This window comes from Salvelinus fontinalis, chromosome 33 (genome assembly GCF_029448725.1).
Source record: "Salvelinus fontinalis isolate EN_2023a chromosome 33, ASM2944872v1, whole genome shotgun sequence".
Lineage (NCBI taxonomy): Eukaryota > Metazoa > Chordata > Actinopteri > Salmoniformes > Salmonidae > Salvelinus > Salvelinus fontinalis.
In genome coordinates, this window is record NC_074697.1 from 21,473,922 (window position 1) to 21,490,283 (window position 16,362).

At 45.9% G+C, this 16,362-nt stretch overlaps 1 protein-coding gene across 2 annotated transcripts in view; it reads right to left on the reverse strand.

Moving 5' to 3' along the window:
* Positions 1 to 16,362, reverse strand: part of LOC129831803 (ephrin type-A receptor 4) — a 189,493-nt gene that overhangs the window by 34,109 nt on the left and 139,022 nt on the right. For both annotated transcript variants that reach the window (XM_055895267.1, XM_055895266.1), the window contains exon 5: positions 642 to 977. In XM_055895267.1, coding sequence (XP_055751242.1) covers positions 642 to 977 — 336 coding nt within the window. The remainder of the gene's footprint in view (positions 1 to 641; positions 978 to 16,362) is intronic.

Sequence of the window (16,362 nt, forward strand, 5' to 3'; positions counted from 1 at the left end):
CAGACCAGATTAATCAAGCGATCATGTCCTTAAATAGCCAGTCAGAATCACCCAGTCACTGTCCTAACCAGAAAGACATATTCTTTTTTCCCAGGGATGGAATTCAGTGATAAAATCAACAACACAAAAAGGCACTTAACCCACCACCCAAAACACAGCAGTAAAACCAGAGGTAAGAATAATCTATCACTGGGAAAGGGAAGGTCACAGCCATAAAACACATTTGCACAACAACTGGATAAAAAATGGCCGAACGACAAAAAAATAGGGGCCTTTTAGCGCACCACCAGGCAGAGACAGAGAGCTCTACTGTCGTTGTACAGGGCCAGGCATGGTATTTATGATCCCACTCCAATGGAACAATACACACACAGGCAAGGACACAGACACTCACACACAGCCCTGCCTAACAGACCGCAACAACCTAATTAAGACTAACCAAATCAATACAATTCATTAGAATGGAAATGTTGTCTGATTCCCCATTCCCTTTAAAAGAAAAGAAAAAGGCACGGATATTCAAACATTCAAAGCACATCTCAGCCTTTACCAAGACAACACAAGCAACAACAACAGTCTCCAGCATCTCTCTCTACCCACCCACACACATCTCCCCCCAACCAACCCCAACCCCAACTCACCGGCCTGGTTGGTAGTGACTGTCACCGACACGGCCTGCTCAGGTCCAGGGCTCTGCTGGGAGACCCCGTTGACAGCCCAGATCTCAAAGGTGTAGTTTGTGTGGGCCTGCAGGTCGTTGATAGACACCTTGGTGGCCCTGAGGCTCAGCTGCTGGGGGCTGAAGTGGACCCCGTTCCCACAGGGATGACACCGTGTCCCCTCTGGCCCACAACGTTTACACACCACGTTGTAGCTGAGGTCCTGGCGTCCGCCAGAAGAGAGGGGGGTGCTCCACTCCAAGTTGACCGACGTCTCATTGACGTTGGAGATGAGGTGGAGCGGAGCCGTCGGAGGCCCTGGGACCGATAGGAGGGAGAGAAAGGTACAGGGTTAGGGAGGTGGTCTGGAATACTCTCACTTTGCCAAACTCATGGGTATATTGTCAGACAAAGCATTAAATCCTTATTCTTGTTTGCAGTCACTGCTAACCGATTGGAATTGAGTGAACTAGCTCTCTGAACAACTCCTGAGGTCTTCTTTTCTATTCAAAAGGGAAGTTAGGAAGACCAACTTCAACTTGGTTTAGTCAAGATATCAAATCAACTGACTGTTGGATGTGTAGTAAGTTACCATGGCAGTGAGCCTAACCCCGCTGGTCCCAGATCTGTCCATGGGACTGTCTTAGGGACGTACTTATTTGACAGAGTTTGTTTTCAACCCTGTAATTAAGAAGTGACCTGGATCTAGGGTCTGTGGTTTATAATGTTTCACTCTGTATTCACGTTACAGTAAATAAGTTAACCGTAACTGCCCCCATCTGAGTAATGAAGGTCACATGGGAGAGCAAAGGGATGGACACGGGGTGAAATATGAATGCCAGTCCATCTACTGACGAATAATTTCACAATGGAAATTAATTATCAGTGTTATTTTTGGAGGAGCGACGTGGCAATAAATTATTACATAGAGAGAGAGAGAGAGAGAGAGAGAGAGAGAGAGAGAGAGAGAGAGAGAGAGAGAGAGAGAGAGAGAGAGAGAGAGAGAGAGAGAGAGAACGACTGGAGGAGTGTGCGTATGTGGGTGTGTCAGTAAGTGTATGCATGCACTTGTGTTTGTGTGGTCAATTTACAACTAGTAGAGGATGAGGGAGAGAGAGAGAGAGAGAGTGGGGGGCAGAAGGAGAAGATAAACACTGTCTGTTTATCCAGGAAGCAAAAAGTCAATGAATAGAATGGAGGAGAGGGTCTGTACTGGAGAGGGGAGAGGGAAAGAAAGAAAAAAGGGAGGGGGGGGGTCATTCCAACTGAAAGGGACCTAAAGGCTCCTTCTAGTCTATACAGATGGTTTGGGTGGAAATTAGCCTTTTGGATTGAGGGATAGAGAGAGAGGGACAGAGAGAGGGGTAGAGAGAGGGATAGAGAGAGGGGTAGAGAGCGGGACAGAGAAAGGGGTAGAGAGAGGGTGTGTGTGTGTGTGTGTGTGTGTGTGTGTGTGTGTGTGTGTGTGTGTGTGTGTGTGTGTGTGTGTGTGTGTGTGTGTGTGTGTGTGTGTGTGTGTGTGTGTGTGTGTGTGTGTGTGTGTACATGGTTAATATTAGTATCACCCCTACCTTCACCCCCCCCCCCCTCTGACAATCCATTATCAGTTCTCATTAACCATTATGATGAAGCCTCCCTCATCGTCTCCTCACTCACCCCTCCATACCCCCCTCCATCCAGTCAGTTATAGATGACGGGTTCTATATTAAGGTGGCGGTGGCTGCAGAACCATCACTGTAATGATCTTTTGTCATGTAAGGTTCAATGTAGCAGTCTTCCTGTTTCTGTGGTTTCCTGCTAGAACACTGAGCTATTAAACACTTCTTTTTCTGTCACAAGAGGAAGGGTTTTGTTCCTCAGCACAATGGGGTTTTGGGTCCATGTCTGAGCACGGGAGATAATGCATTGTGTGTGTGTGTGCATGCGTGTGTGTGCGTGTGTGAGTGGGTGCGTCGTTGTCAGTAAGATGGGTTTGTGTCTGTCTTTGTTGCCATGGTAAGTCGTGCTGCGCTGTATAACTTTATTCCAGAAGCTCCCTGGTCTCCCACATTCCATTCACACTGCCTTTGGCCATACCTGTTGCTCCCAGAATTGTCCAGACGGAGAGGAGGAGCGTAGGAGAGAGTGAGAACAGGACAGTGGGAGAGAGGGAGCCATCAGCTGGGACGGACATTGGGTAATTAAACAGTGGAAATGCAACAGCAGCACTTCCAAAACACTACCAAAACCTTACCAGAACCAAAACTTTACCAAAACACTACCAAAACGTTACCAAAACCAACACTTTACCAAAACACTACCAAAACTTTACCAAAACCAAAACGTTACCAAAACACCACCAAAACTTTACCAAAACACTACCGCCACTTTACCAAAATACTACCAGCACTTTACCAAAACACTACCAACACTTTACTAAAACCAACACTTTACCAAAACACTACCAACACTTTACCAAAACACTACCAACACTTTACCAAAACACTACCAACACTTTACCAAAACACTAACAAAACCATAACACGACCAACACTTTACCCCAGAACACTACCAACACGTTACCAGAACAATACCAACACTTTACCAGAACACTACCAACACTTTACCAAACACTACCAACATGTTACCAAAACACGACCAACACTTTACCACAACACTACCAACACTTTAAAAGAACAATACCAACACTTTACCAGACCACTACCAACACTTTACCAGAACACAACCAACACTTTACCAAAACAATACCAACACTTTACCAAAACACTACCAGCACTACCAACACTTTACCAAAACACGACCAAAACCATACCATAACACTACCAACACTTTACCAGAAAACTACCAACACTTTACCAAAACACTACCAACACTACCAACACTTTACCAAAACACTACCAAAACCAAAACATGACCAACACTTTACCCCAGAACACTACCAACACTTTACCAGAACACTACCAACACTTTACCAGAACACTACCAACACTTTACCCCAGAATCATGCCGACAATTTACCCCAGAACACTACCAACGCTTTACCGAAACACTACCAACACTTTACCAAAACACTACCAGCACTACCAACACTTTACCAAAACACTACCAACACTTTACCAAAACACTACCAAAACCAAAACATGACCAACACTTTACCCCAGAACACTACCAACACTTTACCAAAACACTACCAACACTTTAACAAAACACTACCAACACTTTACCAAAACACTACCGACACTTTACCAAAACACTACCAAAACCATAACACGACCAACACTTTACCCCAGAACACTACCAACACGTTACCAAAACACTACCAACACTTTACCCCAGAATCCTGCCGACAATTTACCCCAGAACACTACCAACACTTTACCAAAACACTACCAACACTTAACCAAAACACTACCAACACTACCAACACTTTACCAAAACACTACCAACACTTTATCAAAACACCACCAACACTTTATCAAAACACTACCAACACTTTACCAGAACACTACCAAAACTTTACCTAAATACTACCAAAACTTTACCAACACTTTACCTAAATACTACCAAAACTTTACCGAAACACTACCAACACTTTACCAAACACTACCAACACTTTACCAAAACTAAACCTTTACCATAACACTACCAACACCTTACCTAAATACTACCAAAACTTTACCAACACTTTACCAAAACACTACCAACACTTTACCAGAACACTACCAACACTTTACCTAAATACTACCAAAACTTTACCGAAACACTACCAACACTTTACCAAACAATACCAACACTTTACCAAAACTAAACCTTTACCATAACACTACCAACACCTTACCTAAATACTACTAAAACTTTACCAACACTTTACCAAAACACTACCAACACTAAACCAGAACACTACCAACACTTTACCAAACACAACCAACACTTGACCAAAACACTAGCAAAACTTTACCGAAAAAATAGCAAAACTTTACCAGAACACGACCAACACTTTACCAGAACACTACCAACACCTTACCAAACACTACCAACACTTTACCACAACACTACCAACACATTACCAAAACACTACCAAAACCAAAACTTTACCCCAGAACACTACCAACACTTTACCAACTTTACCAAAACATTACCAAAACTTTACCAGAACACTACCAACACTTTACCAAAACACTACCAAAACACGACCAACACGTTACCAAAACACTACCAAAACTTTACCAAAACTTGACCAGAACACTACCAACACTTTACCAAACACTACCAAGACATTACCGAAACCAAAACTTTACCAAAACACTATCAACACTTTATCTAAACACTACCAACACTTTACAGAAACCTTTACCATAACACTACCAACACCTTACACAAACACTATCAAAACTTTACCAACACTTTACCAAAACACTACCAACAATTTACCCCAGAACACTACCAACACGTTACCAAAACACTACCAACACTTTATCAAAACACCACCAACACTTTACCAAAACACTACCAAAACTTTACCTAAATACTACCAACACTTTACCTAACTACTACCAACACTTTACCAAAACACTACCAAAACTTTACCTAAATACTACCAAAACTTTACCGAAACACTACCAAAACTAAACCTTTACCATAACACCACCAACACCTTACAAAAAGACTATCAAAACTTTACCAACACTTTACCAAAACACTACCAACACTTTACCCCAGGACACTACCAACACTTTACCAAAACTTTACCAGAACACTATCAACACTTTACCAAACACTACCAACACTTTACCAGAACACTACCGACACTTTACCAAACACTGCCAACATTTTACCAAAACACTACCAAAACTTTACCGAAACACTAGCAAAACTTTACCAGAACACTACCAACACTTTACCAAAACACTACCAACACTTTACCAGAACACTACCAACACTTCCAACACTTTACCAGAACACTACCAACACGTTACCAAAACACTACCGACACTTTACCAAACACTACCAAAACTTTGTCAAAAACTACCAACACTTTACACAAACACTAGCAAAACCCTATCTAAACTTTACCAAAATCCCAAACTTTACCAAAACACTACCTAAACGTTACCACGTCGTTGCCTGAAACTTTTTCCACCATGTTAATTGAGCGTTTGGACAAACAGAAGGAGGGATAAATCCTGGTTAAATTGTTCACCAACATTCTTTTGTTCTCCCTTTTCCATCCATCTTTTCTGTTTCCTTTCTCTTCATTCCCTACTCCCCCTACCCTCTGTATCCCACTCCCCCACTATCCCCTCCATCCCACTTCCTTCCCTCACCCCAGTCCTCCACCCCTTCTCCTTCTCCCTCTTTTTTTCTGTCTCAGTAATTGTTGGCTGAGTGCTGAGTTGGGCCATGAGGGAGCACAGGGAAAATTGGCCAGAGCATGGACCCTGTCATTACCATCCGAGAGGGATTTACTCAACCCTGTGTCGGGTTCCACCCCCGTTTCTCCCCCTCTCCCCCTTTCCACCGACTCTCTCCCCACTGCCAAACCACCGCTAGGAAAACTGGGAATAACACACTGACTGAGACCACCTCCATGTGTCCCTACTCTGGTCTGCTCAACTCTATATTACACACAGGCCTGAGTGTGTAAATACAGTCATTTAACCAACGTAATAACCAGGTTATTAACTGACTAACAAAACAAAAAGGGTTCAAGGATAAAGGAGGGAGAAAAGGAGAGATAGAATGCCTATCCACACTGCACACGTCTGTGGGATTACACAGCATTCAGCTATAATCATCAACCGCCATCGGAGGACTCAGAGCTAAGAGAGGGGAAAACGTTTTCAATTACCCACAGAGTCACACACGGACACACGAAAGCATGAAAGCACACACGCACAGGCACATATGCACAACACACACACCAATTACCAGGGATGCCAGCGTTTTCCCTGTCTGACCTCTAGCAGGGTGAACTGGGAAATTAGTTTAAGACTTTTTTCAGTCTGTTTTTGTGACGCTGAGTGTGTTTTGTGCAAGACAGAGAGAGAGAAAGAGAAACAGAGAGAGAGAAAGAGCGAGAGAAACAGAGAGAGAGAGAGAGAGAGAGAGAAACAGAGAAACAGAAAACAGAGAGAGAAACAGAGAGAGAGAAACAGAGAAAGAGAGAAACAGAGAGAGAGAGAGAGAGAGAGAGAGAGAGAGAGAAAGAAACAGATAGATATAGAAACAGAGATAGAGAGAAACAGAGAGAAAGACAGAGAGAGAGAGAGAAACAGAGAGAAAGACAGAGAGAGAGAGAAACAGAGAGAGAGAAACAGAGAGAGAGAGTGAGAGAGAGAGAGCGAAACAGAGAGAGAGAGAGAGAGAGAGAGAGAGAGAGAGAGAGAGAGAGAGAGAGAGAGAGAGAGAGAGAGAGAGAGAGAGAGAGAGAGAGAGAGAGAGAGAGAGAGAGGTTGTGAGGTCTGGGGTCCGCTCACCAACCAAGATTTCACAAAATGGGACAAACACCAAATTGAGACTCTGCATGCTGAATTCTGCAAAAATATCCTCAGTGTACAACGTAGAACACCAAATAATGCATGCAGAGCAGAATTAGGCCGATACCCACTAATTATCAAAATCCAGAAAAGAGACGTTAAATTCTACAACCACCTAAAAGGAAGCGATTCCCAAACCTTCCATAACAAAGCCATCACCTACAGAGAGATGAACCTGGAGAAGAGTCCCCTAAGCAAGCTGGTCCTAGGGCTCTGTTCACAAACACAAACACACCCCACAGAGCCCCAGGACAACAGCACAGTTAGACCCAACCAAATCATGAGAAAACAAAAAGATAATTACTTGACAAATTGGAAAGAATTAACAAAAAAACAGAGCAAACTAGAATGCTATTTGGCCCTAAAGAGAGAGTATACAGTGGCAGAATACCAAACCACTGTGACTGACCCAAACTTAAGGAAAGCTTTGACTATGTACAGACTCAGTGAGCATAGCCTTGCTATTGAGAAAGGCCGCCGTAGGCAGACATGGCTCTCAAGAGAAGATAGGCTATGTGCTCACTGCCCACAAAATGAGGTGGAAACTGAGCTGCACTTCCTAACCTCCTGCCCAATGTATGACCATATTAGAGAGACATATTTCCCTCAGATTACACAGATCCACAAAGAATTCGAAAACAAATCCAATTTTGATAAACTCCCATATCTACTGGGTGAAATTCCACAGTGTGCCATCACAGCAGCAAGATTTGTGACTTGTTGCCACCAGAAAAGGGCAACCAGTGAAGAACAAACACCATTGTAAATACAACCCATATTTATGTTTATTTACTTTAACTTGTGTGCTTTAACCATTTGTACATTGTTACAACACTGCATATATATATAATATGACATTTGTAATGTCTTTATTGTTTTGAAACTTCTGTATGTGTAATGTTTACTGTTCATTTTTTATTGTTTATTTGACTTTTGTATATTATCTACCTCACTTGCTTTGGCAATGTTAACACATGTTTCCCATGCCAATAAAGCCCCTTGAATTGAATTGAATTGAATTGAATTGAGAGAGAGAGAGAGAGAGAGAGAGACACACACAGAGACACACACACACAGAGAGAGACAATGAGAAAAACAGAGAGAGAGACAGAGAGAGAGTGAGAGAGAGAGAGAGAGAGAGAGAGAAACAGAGAGAGAAACAGAGAGAGAGAAACAGAGAGAGAGAAACAGAGAGAGAGAAACAGAGAGAGAGAGAAAAACAGAGAGAGAGAGAGAGAGAGAGAGAGAGAGAGTGAGAGAGAGAGAGAGAGAGAGAGTAAAAGAGGTGAGAGATGGGTGGATGAATGCTTGAGTGGCAGCTGTAATTATAAGGGTCTAGCATGTGGTAGACACAGAGCACCACATAAAATTACAACACGACAGACAGACAAAGGGACAGACAGGGGTCAAATGTCAGAGGTCACCCAACTCACAGACAGGTCACGGAGTAATCAAATGGCCACCCGGACTATTTGCATTGACACTGCTGCTACTCGCTGTTAATTATCTATGCATAGTCACTTTACCCCACCTACATGTACAAATTACCTCGACTAACCTGTACCCCCACACATTGACTCGGTACCTGCTGTATATAGCCTCGGAATTGTTATTTCATTGTGTTATTTATATTAAATTTTTTACTTTAGTTTAGTTTATTTAGTAAATATTTTAATAACTCAATTTTCTTAAAACTGCATTGTTGGTTTAAGGGCTTGTAAGTAAGCATTTCACGGTAAGGTCTACACCTGTTGTATTTGGCGCATGTTACGAATCAAATTTGATTTGATGTACAAGGCCACATATTTGGTCTTTAACCCTGCCAGTAGGTTAAAGAGCCTACTAGAAACTACTACTAAATCAGACCCTGCCAGTAGGTTAAAGAGCCTACTAGACCCTATTAAATCAGACCCTGCCAGTAGTAGATCAGGTTAAAGAGCCTACCAGACTCTACTAAATCAGACCCTACTAAATCAAATCCTACTAAATCAGACCCTGCTAAATCAGACCCTACTATATCAGACCCTACTAAATCAGACCCTGTCAGTAGTAGATCAGGTTAAAGAGCCTACTAAACCCTACTAAATCAGACCCTACTAAATCAGACCCTACTAAATCAGACCCCACAAAATCAGACCCTACTAAATGAGACCCTACTAAATCAGACCCTACTAAATGAGACCCTACTAAATCAGACCCTACTAAATCAGACCCTACTAAATCAGACCCTACTAAATCAGACCCTACTAAATCAGACCCTACTAAATCAGACCCTACTATATCAGACCCTACTAAATCAGACCCTACTAAATCAAACCCTACTATATCAGACCCTACTAAATCAGACCCTACTAAATCAGACCCTACTAAATCAGACCCTACTATATCAGACCCTACTAAATCAGACCCTTCTAAATCAGACCCTACTAAATAAAACCATACTAAATCAGACCCCACTAAATTAAACCCTACTAAATCAGACCCTGTCAGTAGTAGTTCAAGTTAAGAGCCTACTAGACCCTACTAAATCAGATCCTACTAAATCAGACCCTGTCAGTAGTAGATCACATTAAAGAGCCTACTAGACCCTAATAAATCAGACCCTACTAAATCAGACCCTACTAAATCAGACCCTACTAAATCAGACCCTGCCAGTAGTGGTTAAATAGGTTTCCTCCCATGGAGAAAAGCAGCATATTTCAACTGATATGTAGCCATTTATCTATTAGTCTACAGATTCACACTGCAAACATTGATTGGTTATTTATGTGCCCAAGGTGATTGTATAGTATGACTGTGTATGTGATGTGATCACAAGAAAGATTACAGTGAAGAAAGATGGAGAGAGAGAGAGAGGCGGCGTGCCATGGTCATGAGGAAAATTATCATTAGGCTGTAAAATGTCAAATGTGTTTGCTATCAATGTAGGCGTGTGAGGGAGACTATACCCCCACACACACACACACACACACACACACACACACACACACACACACACACACACACACACACACACACACACACACACACACACACACACACACACACACACAGACAGACAGACAGACAGACAGACAGACAGACAGACAGACAGACAGACAGACAGACAGACAGACAGACAGACAGACAGACAGACAGACAGACAGACAGACAGACAGACAGACAGACAGACAGACAGACAGACAGACAGACAGACAGACAGACAGACAGACAGACAGACAGACAGACAGACAGACAGACAGACAGACAGACAGACAGACAGACAGACAGACAGACAGACAGACAGACAGACAGACAGACAGACAGACAGACAGACAGACAGACAGACAGACAGACAGACAGACAGACAGACAGACAGACAGACAGACAGACAGACAGACAGACAGACAGACAGACAGACAGACAGACAGACAGACAGACAGACAGACAGACAGACAGACAGACAGACAGACAGACAGACAGACAGACAGACAGACAGACAGACAGACAGACAGACAGACAGACAGACAGACAGACAGACAGACAGACAGACAGACAGACAGACAGACAGGACAGACAGACAGACAGACAGACAGACAGACAGACAGACAGACAGACAGACAGACAGACAGACAGACAGACAGACAGACAGACAGACAGACAGACAGACAGACAGACAGACAGACAGACAGACAGACAGACAGACAGACAGACAGACAGACAGACAGGACACCGTGATTTGAGCCAAAGCCATCCTAGAAAGTCTGAGAAAAAAAACCAAGAATACATTTGTATTTCTCTCCTTCCCTATCGCTCTCTCTCTCCTTCCCTATCTCTCTCTCCTTCCCTATCGCTCTCTCTCTCCTTCCCTATCGCTCTCTCTCTCTCCTTCCCTATCGCTCTCTCTCTCTCCTTCCCTATTGCTCTCTCTCTCTCCTTCCCTATCGCTCTCTCTCTCTCCTTCCCTATCGCTCTCTCTCTCTCCTTCCCTATCGCTCTCTCTCTCTCCTTCCCTATCGCTCTCTCTCCTTCCCTATCGCTCGCTTTCTCCTTCCCTATCGCTCTCTCTCTCCTTCCCTATCGCGCTCTCTCTCTCCTTCCCTATCTCTCTCTCTCCCTATTTCCCTATCACTCTCTCTCTCCTTCCCTATCGCTCTCTCTCCTTCCCTATCGCTCTCTCTCTCCTTCCCTATCGCTCTCTCTCTCCTTCCCTATCGCTCTCTCTCTCTCCTTCCCTATCTCTCTCTCTCCCTCTTTCCCTATCACTCTCTCTCTCCTTTCCTATCGCTCTCTCTCCTTCCCTATCGCTCTCTCTCTCCTTCCCTATCGCTCTCTCTCTCCTTCCCTGTCACTCTCTCTCTCCTTCCCTATCGCTCTCTCTCCTTCCCTATCGCTCTCTCTCCTTCCCTATCGCTCTCTCTCTCCTTCCCTATCACTCTCTCTCTCCTTCCCTATCGCTCTCTCTCTCCTTCCCTTTCTCTCTCTCTCCCTCTTTCAATATCACTCTCTCTCTCCTTTCCTATCGCTCTCTCTCCTTCCCTATCGCTCTCTCTCTCTCCTTCCCTATCGCTCTCTCTCTCCTTCCCTTTCCCTCTCTCTCTCTCCTTCCCTATCGCTCTCTCTCCTTCCCTATCGCTCGCTCTCTCCTTCCCTATCGCTCTCTCTCTCCTTCCCTATCGCGCTCTCTCTCTCCTTCCCTATCTCTCTCTCTCCCTATTTCCCTATCACTCTCTCTCTCTTTCCCTATCGCTCTCTCTCCTTCCCTATCGCTCTCTCTCTCCTTCCCTATCGCTCTCTCTCTCCTTCCCTATCGCTCTCTCTCTCTCCTTCCCTATCTCTCTCTCTCCCTCTTTCCCTATCACTCTCTCTCTCCTTTCCTATCGCTCTCTCTCCTTCCCTATCGCTCTCTCTCTCCTTCCCTATCGCTCTCTCTCTCCTTCCCTGTCACTCTCTCTCTCCTTCCCTATCGCTCTCTCTCCTTCCCTATCGCTCTCTCTCTCCTTCCCTATCGCTCTCTCCTTCCCTATCACTCTCTCTCTCCTTCCCTATCACTCTCTCTCTCCTTCCCTTTCTCTGTCTCTCCCTCTTTCAATATCACTCTCTCTCTCCTTTCCTATCGCTCTCTCTCCTTCCCTATCGCTCTCTCTCTCTCCTTCCCTATCGCTCTCTCTCTCTCCTTCCCTATCTCTCTCTCTCCCTCTTTCCCTATCACACTCTCTCTCCTTTCCTATCGCTCTCTCTCCTTCCCTATCGCTCTCTCTCTCTCCTTCCCTATCGCTCTCTCTCTATCCTTCCCTATCTCTCTCTCTCCCTCTTTCCCTATCACTCTCTCTCTCCTTCCCTATCACTCTCTCTCTCCTTCCCTATCGCTCTCTCTCTCCTTCCCTATCTCTCTCTCTCCCTCTTTCCCTATCACTCTCTCTCTCCTTTCCTATCGCTCTCTCTCCTTCCCTATCGCTCTCTCTCTCTCCTTCCCTATCGCTCTCTCTCTCTCCTTCCCTATCTCTCTCTCTCCCTATCACTCTCTCTCTCCTTCCCTATCGCTCTCTCTCTCCTTCCATATCGCTCTCTCTCTCCTTCCCTATCGCTCTCTCTCTCCTTCCCTATCGCTCTCTCTCCTTCCCTATCGCTCTCTCTCTCCTTCCCTATCGCTCTCTCTCTCCTTCCCTATCGCTCTCTCTCTCCTTCCCTATCGCTCTCTCTCTCCTTCCCTATCGCTCTCTCTCTCTCCTTCCCTATCGCTCTCTATCTCTCCTTCCCTATCGCTCTCTTTCTATCCTTCCCTATCGTTCTCTCTCTCCTTCCCTATCGCTCTCTCTCTCCCTCCCTATCGCTCTCTCTCTCCTTCCCTATCGCTCTCTCTCTCTTTCCCTATCGTTCTCTCTCTCTTTCCCTATCGCTCTTTCTCTCCTTCCCTATCGCTCTCTCCTTCCCTATCGCTCTCTCTCCTTCCCTATCGCTCTCTCTCTTTCCCTATCGCTCTCTCTCTCTTTCACTATCACTCTCTCTCTCCTTCCCTATTGCTCTCTCTCTCTCCTTCCCTATCGCTCTCTCTCCTTCCCTTATCGCTCTCTCTCTCTTTCCCTATCACTCTCTCTCTCCTTCCCTATCGCTCTCTCTCTCCTTCCCCATCGCTCTCTCTCTCCTTCCCTATCGCTCTCTCTCTCTTTCCCTATCACTCTCTCTCTCCTTCCCTATTGCTCTCTCTCTCTCCTTCCCTATCACTCTCTCTCTCCTTCCCTATCGCTCTCTCTCTCCTTCCCTATCGCTCTCTCTCCTTCCCTATCGCTATCTCTCTCCTTCCCTATCGCTCTCTCTCTCTTTCCCTATCACTCTCTCTCTCCTTCCCTATTGCTCTCTCTCTCTCCTTCCCTATCGCTCTCTCTTCTTCCCTATCGCTCTCTCTCTCCTTCCCTATCGCTCTCTCTCTCTCCTTCCCTATCGCTCTCTATCTCTCCTTCCCTATCGCTCTCTTTCTATCCTTCCCTATCGTTCTCTCTCTCCTTCCCTATCGCTCTCTCTCTCCCTCCCTATCGCTCTCTCTCTCCTTCCCTATCGCTCTCTCTCTCTTTCCCTATCGTTCTCTCTCTCTTTCCCTATCGCTCTTTCTCTCCTTCCCTATCGCTCTCTCCTTCCCTATCGCTCTCTCTCCTTCCCTATCGCTCTCTCTCTTTCCCTATCGCTCTCTCTCTCTTTCACTATCACTCTCTCTCTCCTTCCCTATTGCTCTCTCTCTCTCCTTCCCTATCGCTCTCTCTCCTTCCCTTATCGCTCTCTCTCTCTTTCCCTATCACTCTCTCTCTCCTTCCCTATCGCTCTCTCTCTCCTTCCCCATCGCTCTCTCTCTCCTTCCCTATCGCTCTCTCTCTCTTTCCCTATCACTCTCTCTCTCCTTCCCTATTGCTCTCTCTCTCTCCTTCCCTATCACTCTCTCTCTCCTTCCCTATCGCTCTCTCTCTCCTTCCCTATCGCTCTCTCTCCTTCCCTATCACTCTCTCTCTCCTTCCCTATCGCTCTCTCTCTCCTTCCCTTTCTCTCTCTCTCCCTCTTTCAATATCACTCTCTCTCTCCTTTCCTATCGCTCTCTCTCCTTCCCTATCGCTCTCTCTCTCTCCTTCCCTATCGCTCTCTCTCTCCTTCCCTTTCCCTCTCTCTCTCTCCTTCCCTATCGCTCTCTCTCCTTCCCTATCGCTCGCTCTCTCCTTCCCTATCGCTCTCTCTCTCCTTCCCTATCGCGCTCTCTCTCTCCTTCCCTATCTCTCTCTCTCCCTATTTCCCTATCACTCTCTCTCTCTTTCCCTATCGCTCTCTCTCCTTCCCTATCGCTCTCTCTCTCCTTCCCTATCGCTCTCTCTCTCCTTCCCTATCGCTCTCTCTCTCTCCTTCCCTATCTCTCTCTCTCCCTCTTTCCCTATCACTCTCTCTCTCCTTTCCTATCGCTCTCTCTCCTTCCCTATCGCTCTCTCTCTCCTTCCCTATCGCTCTCTCTCTCCTTCCCTGTCACTCTCTCTCTCCTTCCCTATCGCTCTCTCTCCTTCCCTATCGCTCTCTCTCTCCTTCCCTATCGCTCTCTCCTTCCCTATCACTCTCTCTCTCCTTCCCTATCACTCTCTCTCTCCTTCCCTTTCTCTGTCTCTCCCTCTTTCAATATCACTCTCTCTCTCCTTTCCTATCGCTCTCTCTCCTTCCCTATCGCTCTCTCTCTCTCCTTCCCTATCGCTCTCTCTCTCTCCTTCCCTATCTCTCTCTCTCCCTCTTTCCCTATCACACTCTCTCTCCTTTCCTATCGCTCTCTCTCCTTCCCTATCGCTCTCTCTCTCTCCTTCCCTATCGCTCTCTCTCTATCCTTCCCTATCTCTCTCTCTCCCTCTTTCCCTATCACTCTCTCTCTCCTTCCCTATCACTCTCTCTCTCCTTCCCTATCGCTCTCTCTCTCCTTCCCTATCTCTCTCTCTCCCTCTTTCCCTATCACTCTCTCTCTCCTTTCCTATCGCTCTCTCTCCTTCCCTATCGCTCTCTCTCTCTCCTTCCCTATCGCTCTCTCTCTCTCCTTCCCTATCTCTCTCTCTCCCTATCACTCTCTCTCTCCTTCCCTATCGCTCTCTCTCTCCTTCCATATCGCTCTCTCTCTCCTTCCCTATCGCTCTCTCTCTCCTTCCCTATCGCTCTCTCTCCTTCCCTATCGCTCTCTCTCTCCTTCCCTATCGCTCTCTCTCTCCTTCCCTATCGCTCTCTCTCTCCTTCCCTATCGCTCTCTCTCTCCTTCCCTATCGCTCTCTCTCTCTCCTTCCCTATCGCTCTCTATCTCTCCTTCCCTATCGCTCTCTTTCTATCCTTCCCTATCGTTCTCTCTCTCCTTCCCTATCGCTCTCTCTCTCCCTCCCTATCGCTCTCTCTCTCCTTCCCTATCGCTCTCTCTCTCTTTCCCTATCGTTCTCTCTCTCTTTCCCTATCGCTCTTTCTCTCCTTCCCTATCGCTCTCTCCTTCCCTATCGCTCTCTCTCCTTCCCTATCGCTCTCTCTCTTTCCCTATCGCTCTCTCTCTCTTTCACTATCACTCTCTCTCTCCTTCCCTATTGCTCTCTCTCTCTCCTTCCCTATCGCTCTCTCTCCTTCCCTTATCGCTCTCTCTCTCTTTCCCTATCACTCTCTCTCTCCTTCCCTATCGCTCTCTCTCTCCTTCCCCATCGCTCTCTCTCTCCTTCCCTATCGCTCTCTCTCTCTTTCCCTATCACTCTCTCTCTCCTTCCCTATTGCTCTCTCTCTCTCCTTCCCTATCACTCTCTCTCTCCTTCCCTATCGCTCTCTCTCTCCTTCCCTATCGCTCTCTCTCCTTCCCTATCGCTCTCTCTCTCCTTCCCTATCGCTCTCTCTCTCTTTCCCTATCACTCTCTCTCTCCTTCCCTATTGCTCTCTCTCTCTCCTTCCCTATCGCTCTCTCTTCTTCCCTATCGCTCTCTCTCTCCTTCCCTATCGCTCTCTCTCCATCCCTATCGCTCTCTCTCTCTCCTTCCCTATCGCTCTCTCTCTCCCTCTTTCCCTATCACTCTCTCTCTCCTTCCCTATCGCTCTCTCTCTCCTTCCCTATCGCTCTCTCTCTCCTTCCCTATCGCTCTCTCTCTCCTTCCCTATCGCTCTCTCTCTCCTTCCCTATCGCTCTCTCTCTCCTTCCCTATCGCTCTCTCTCT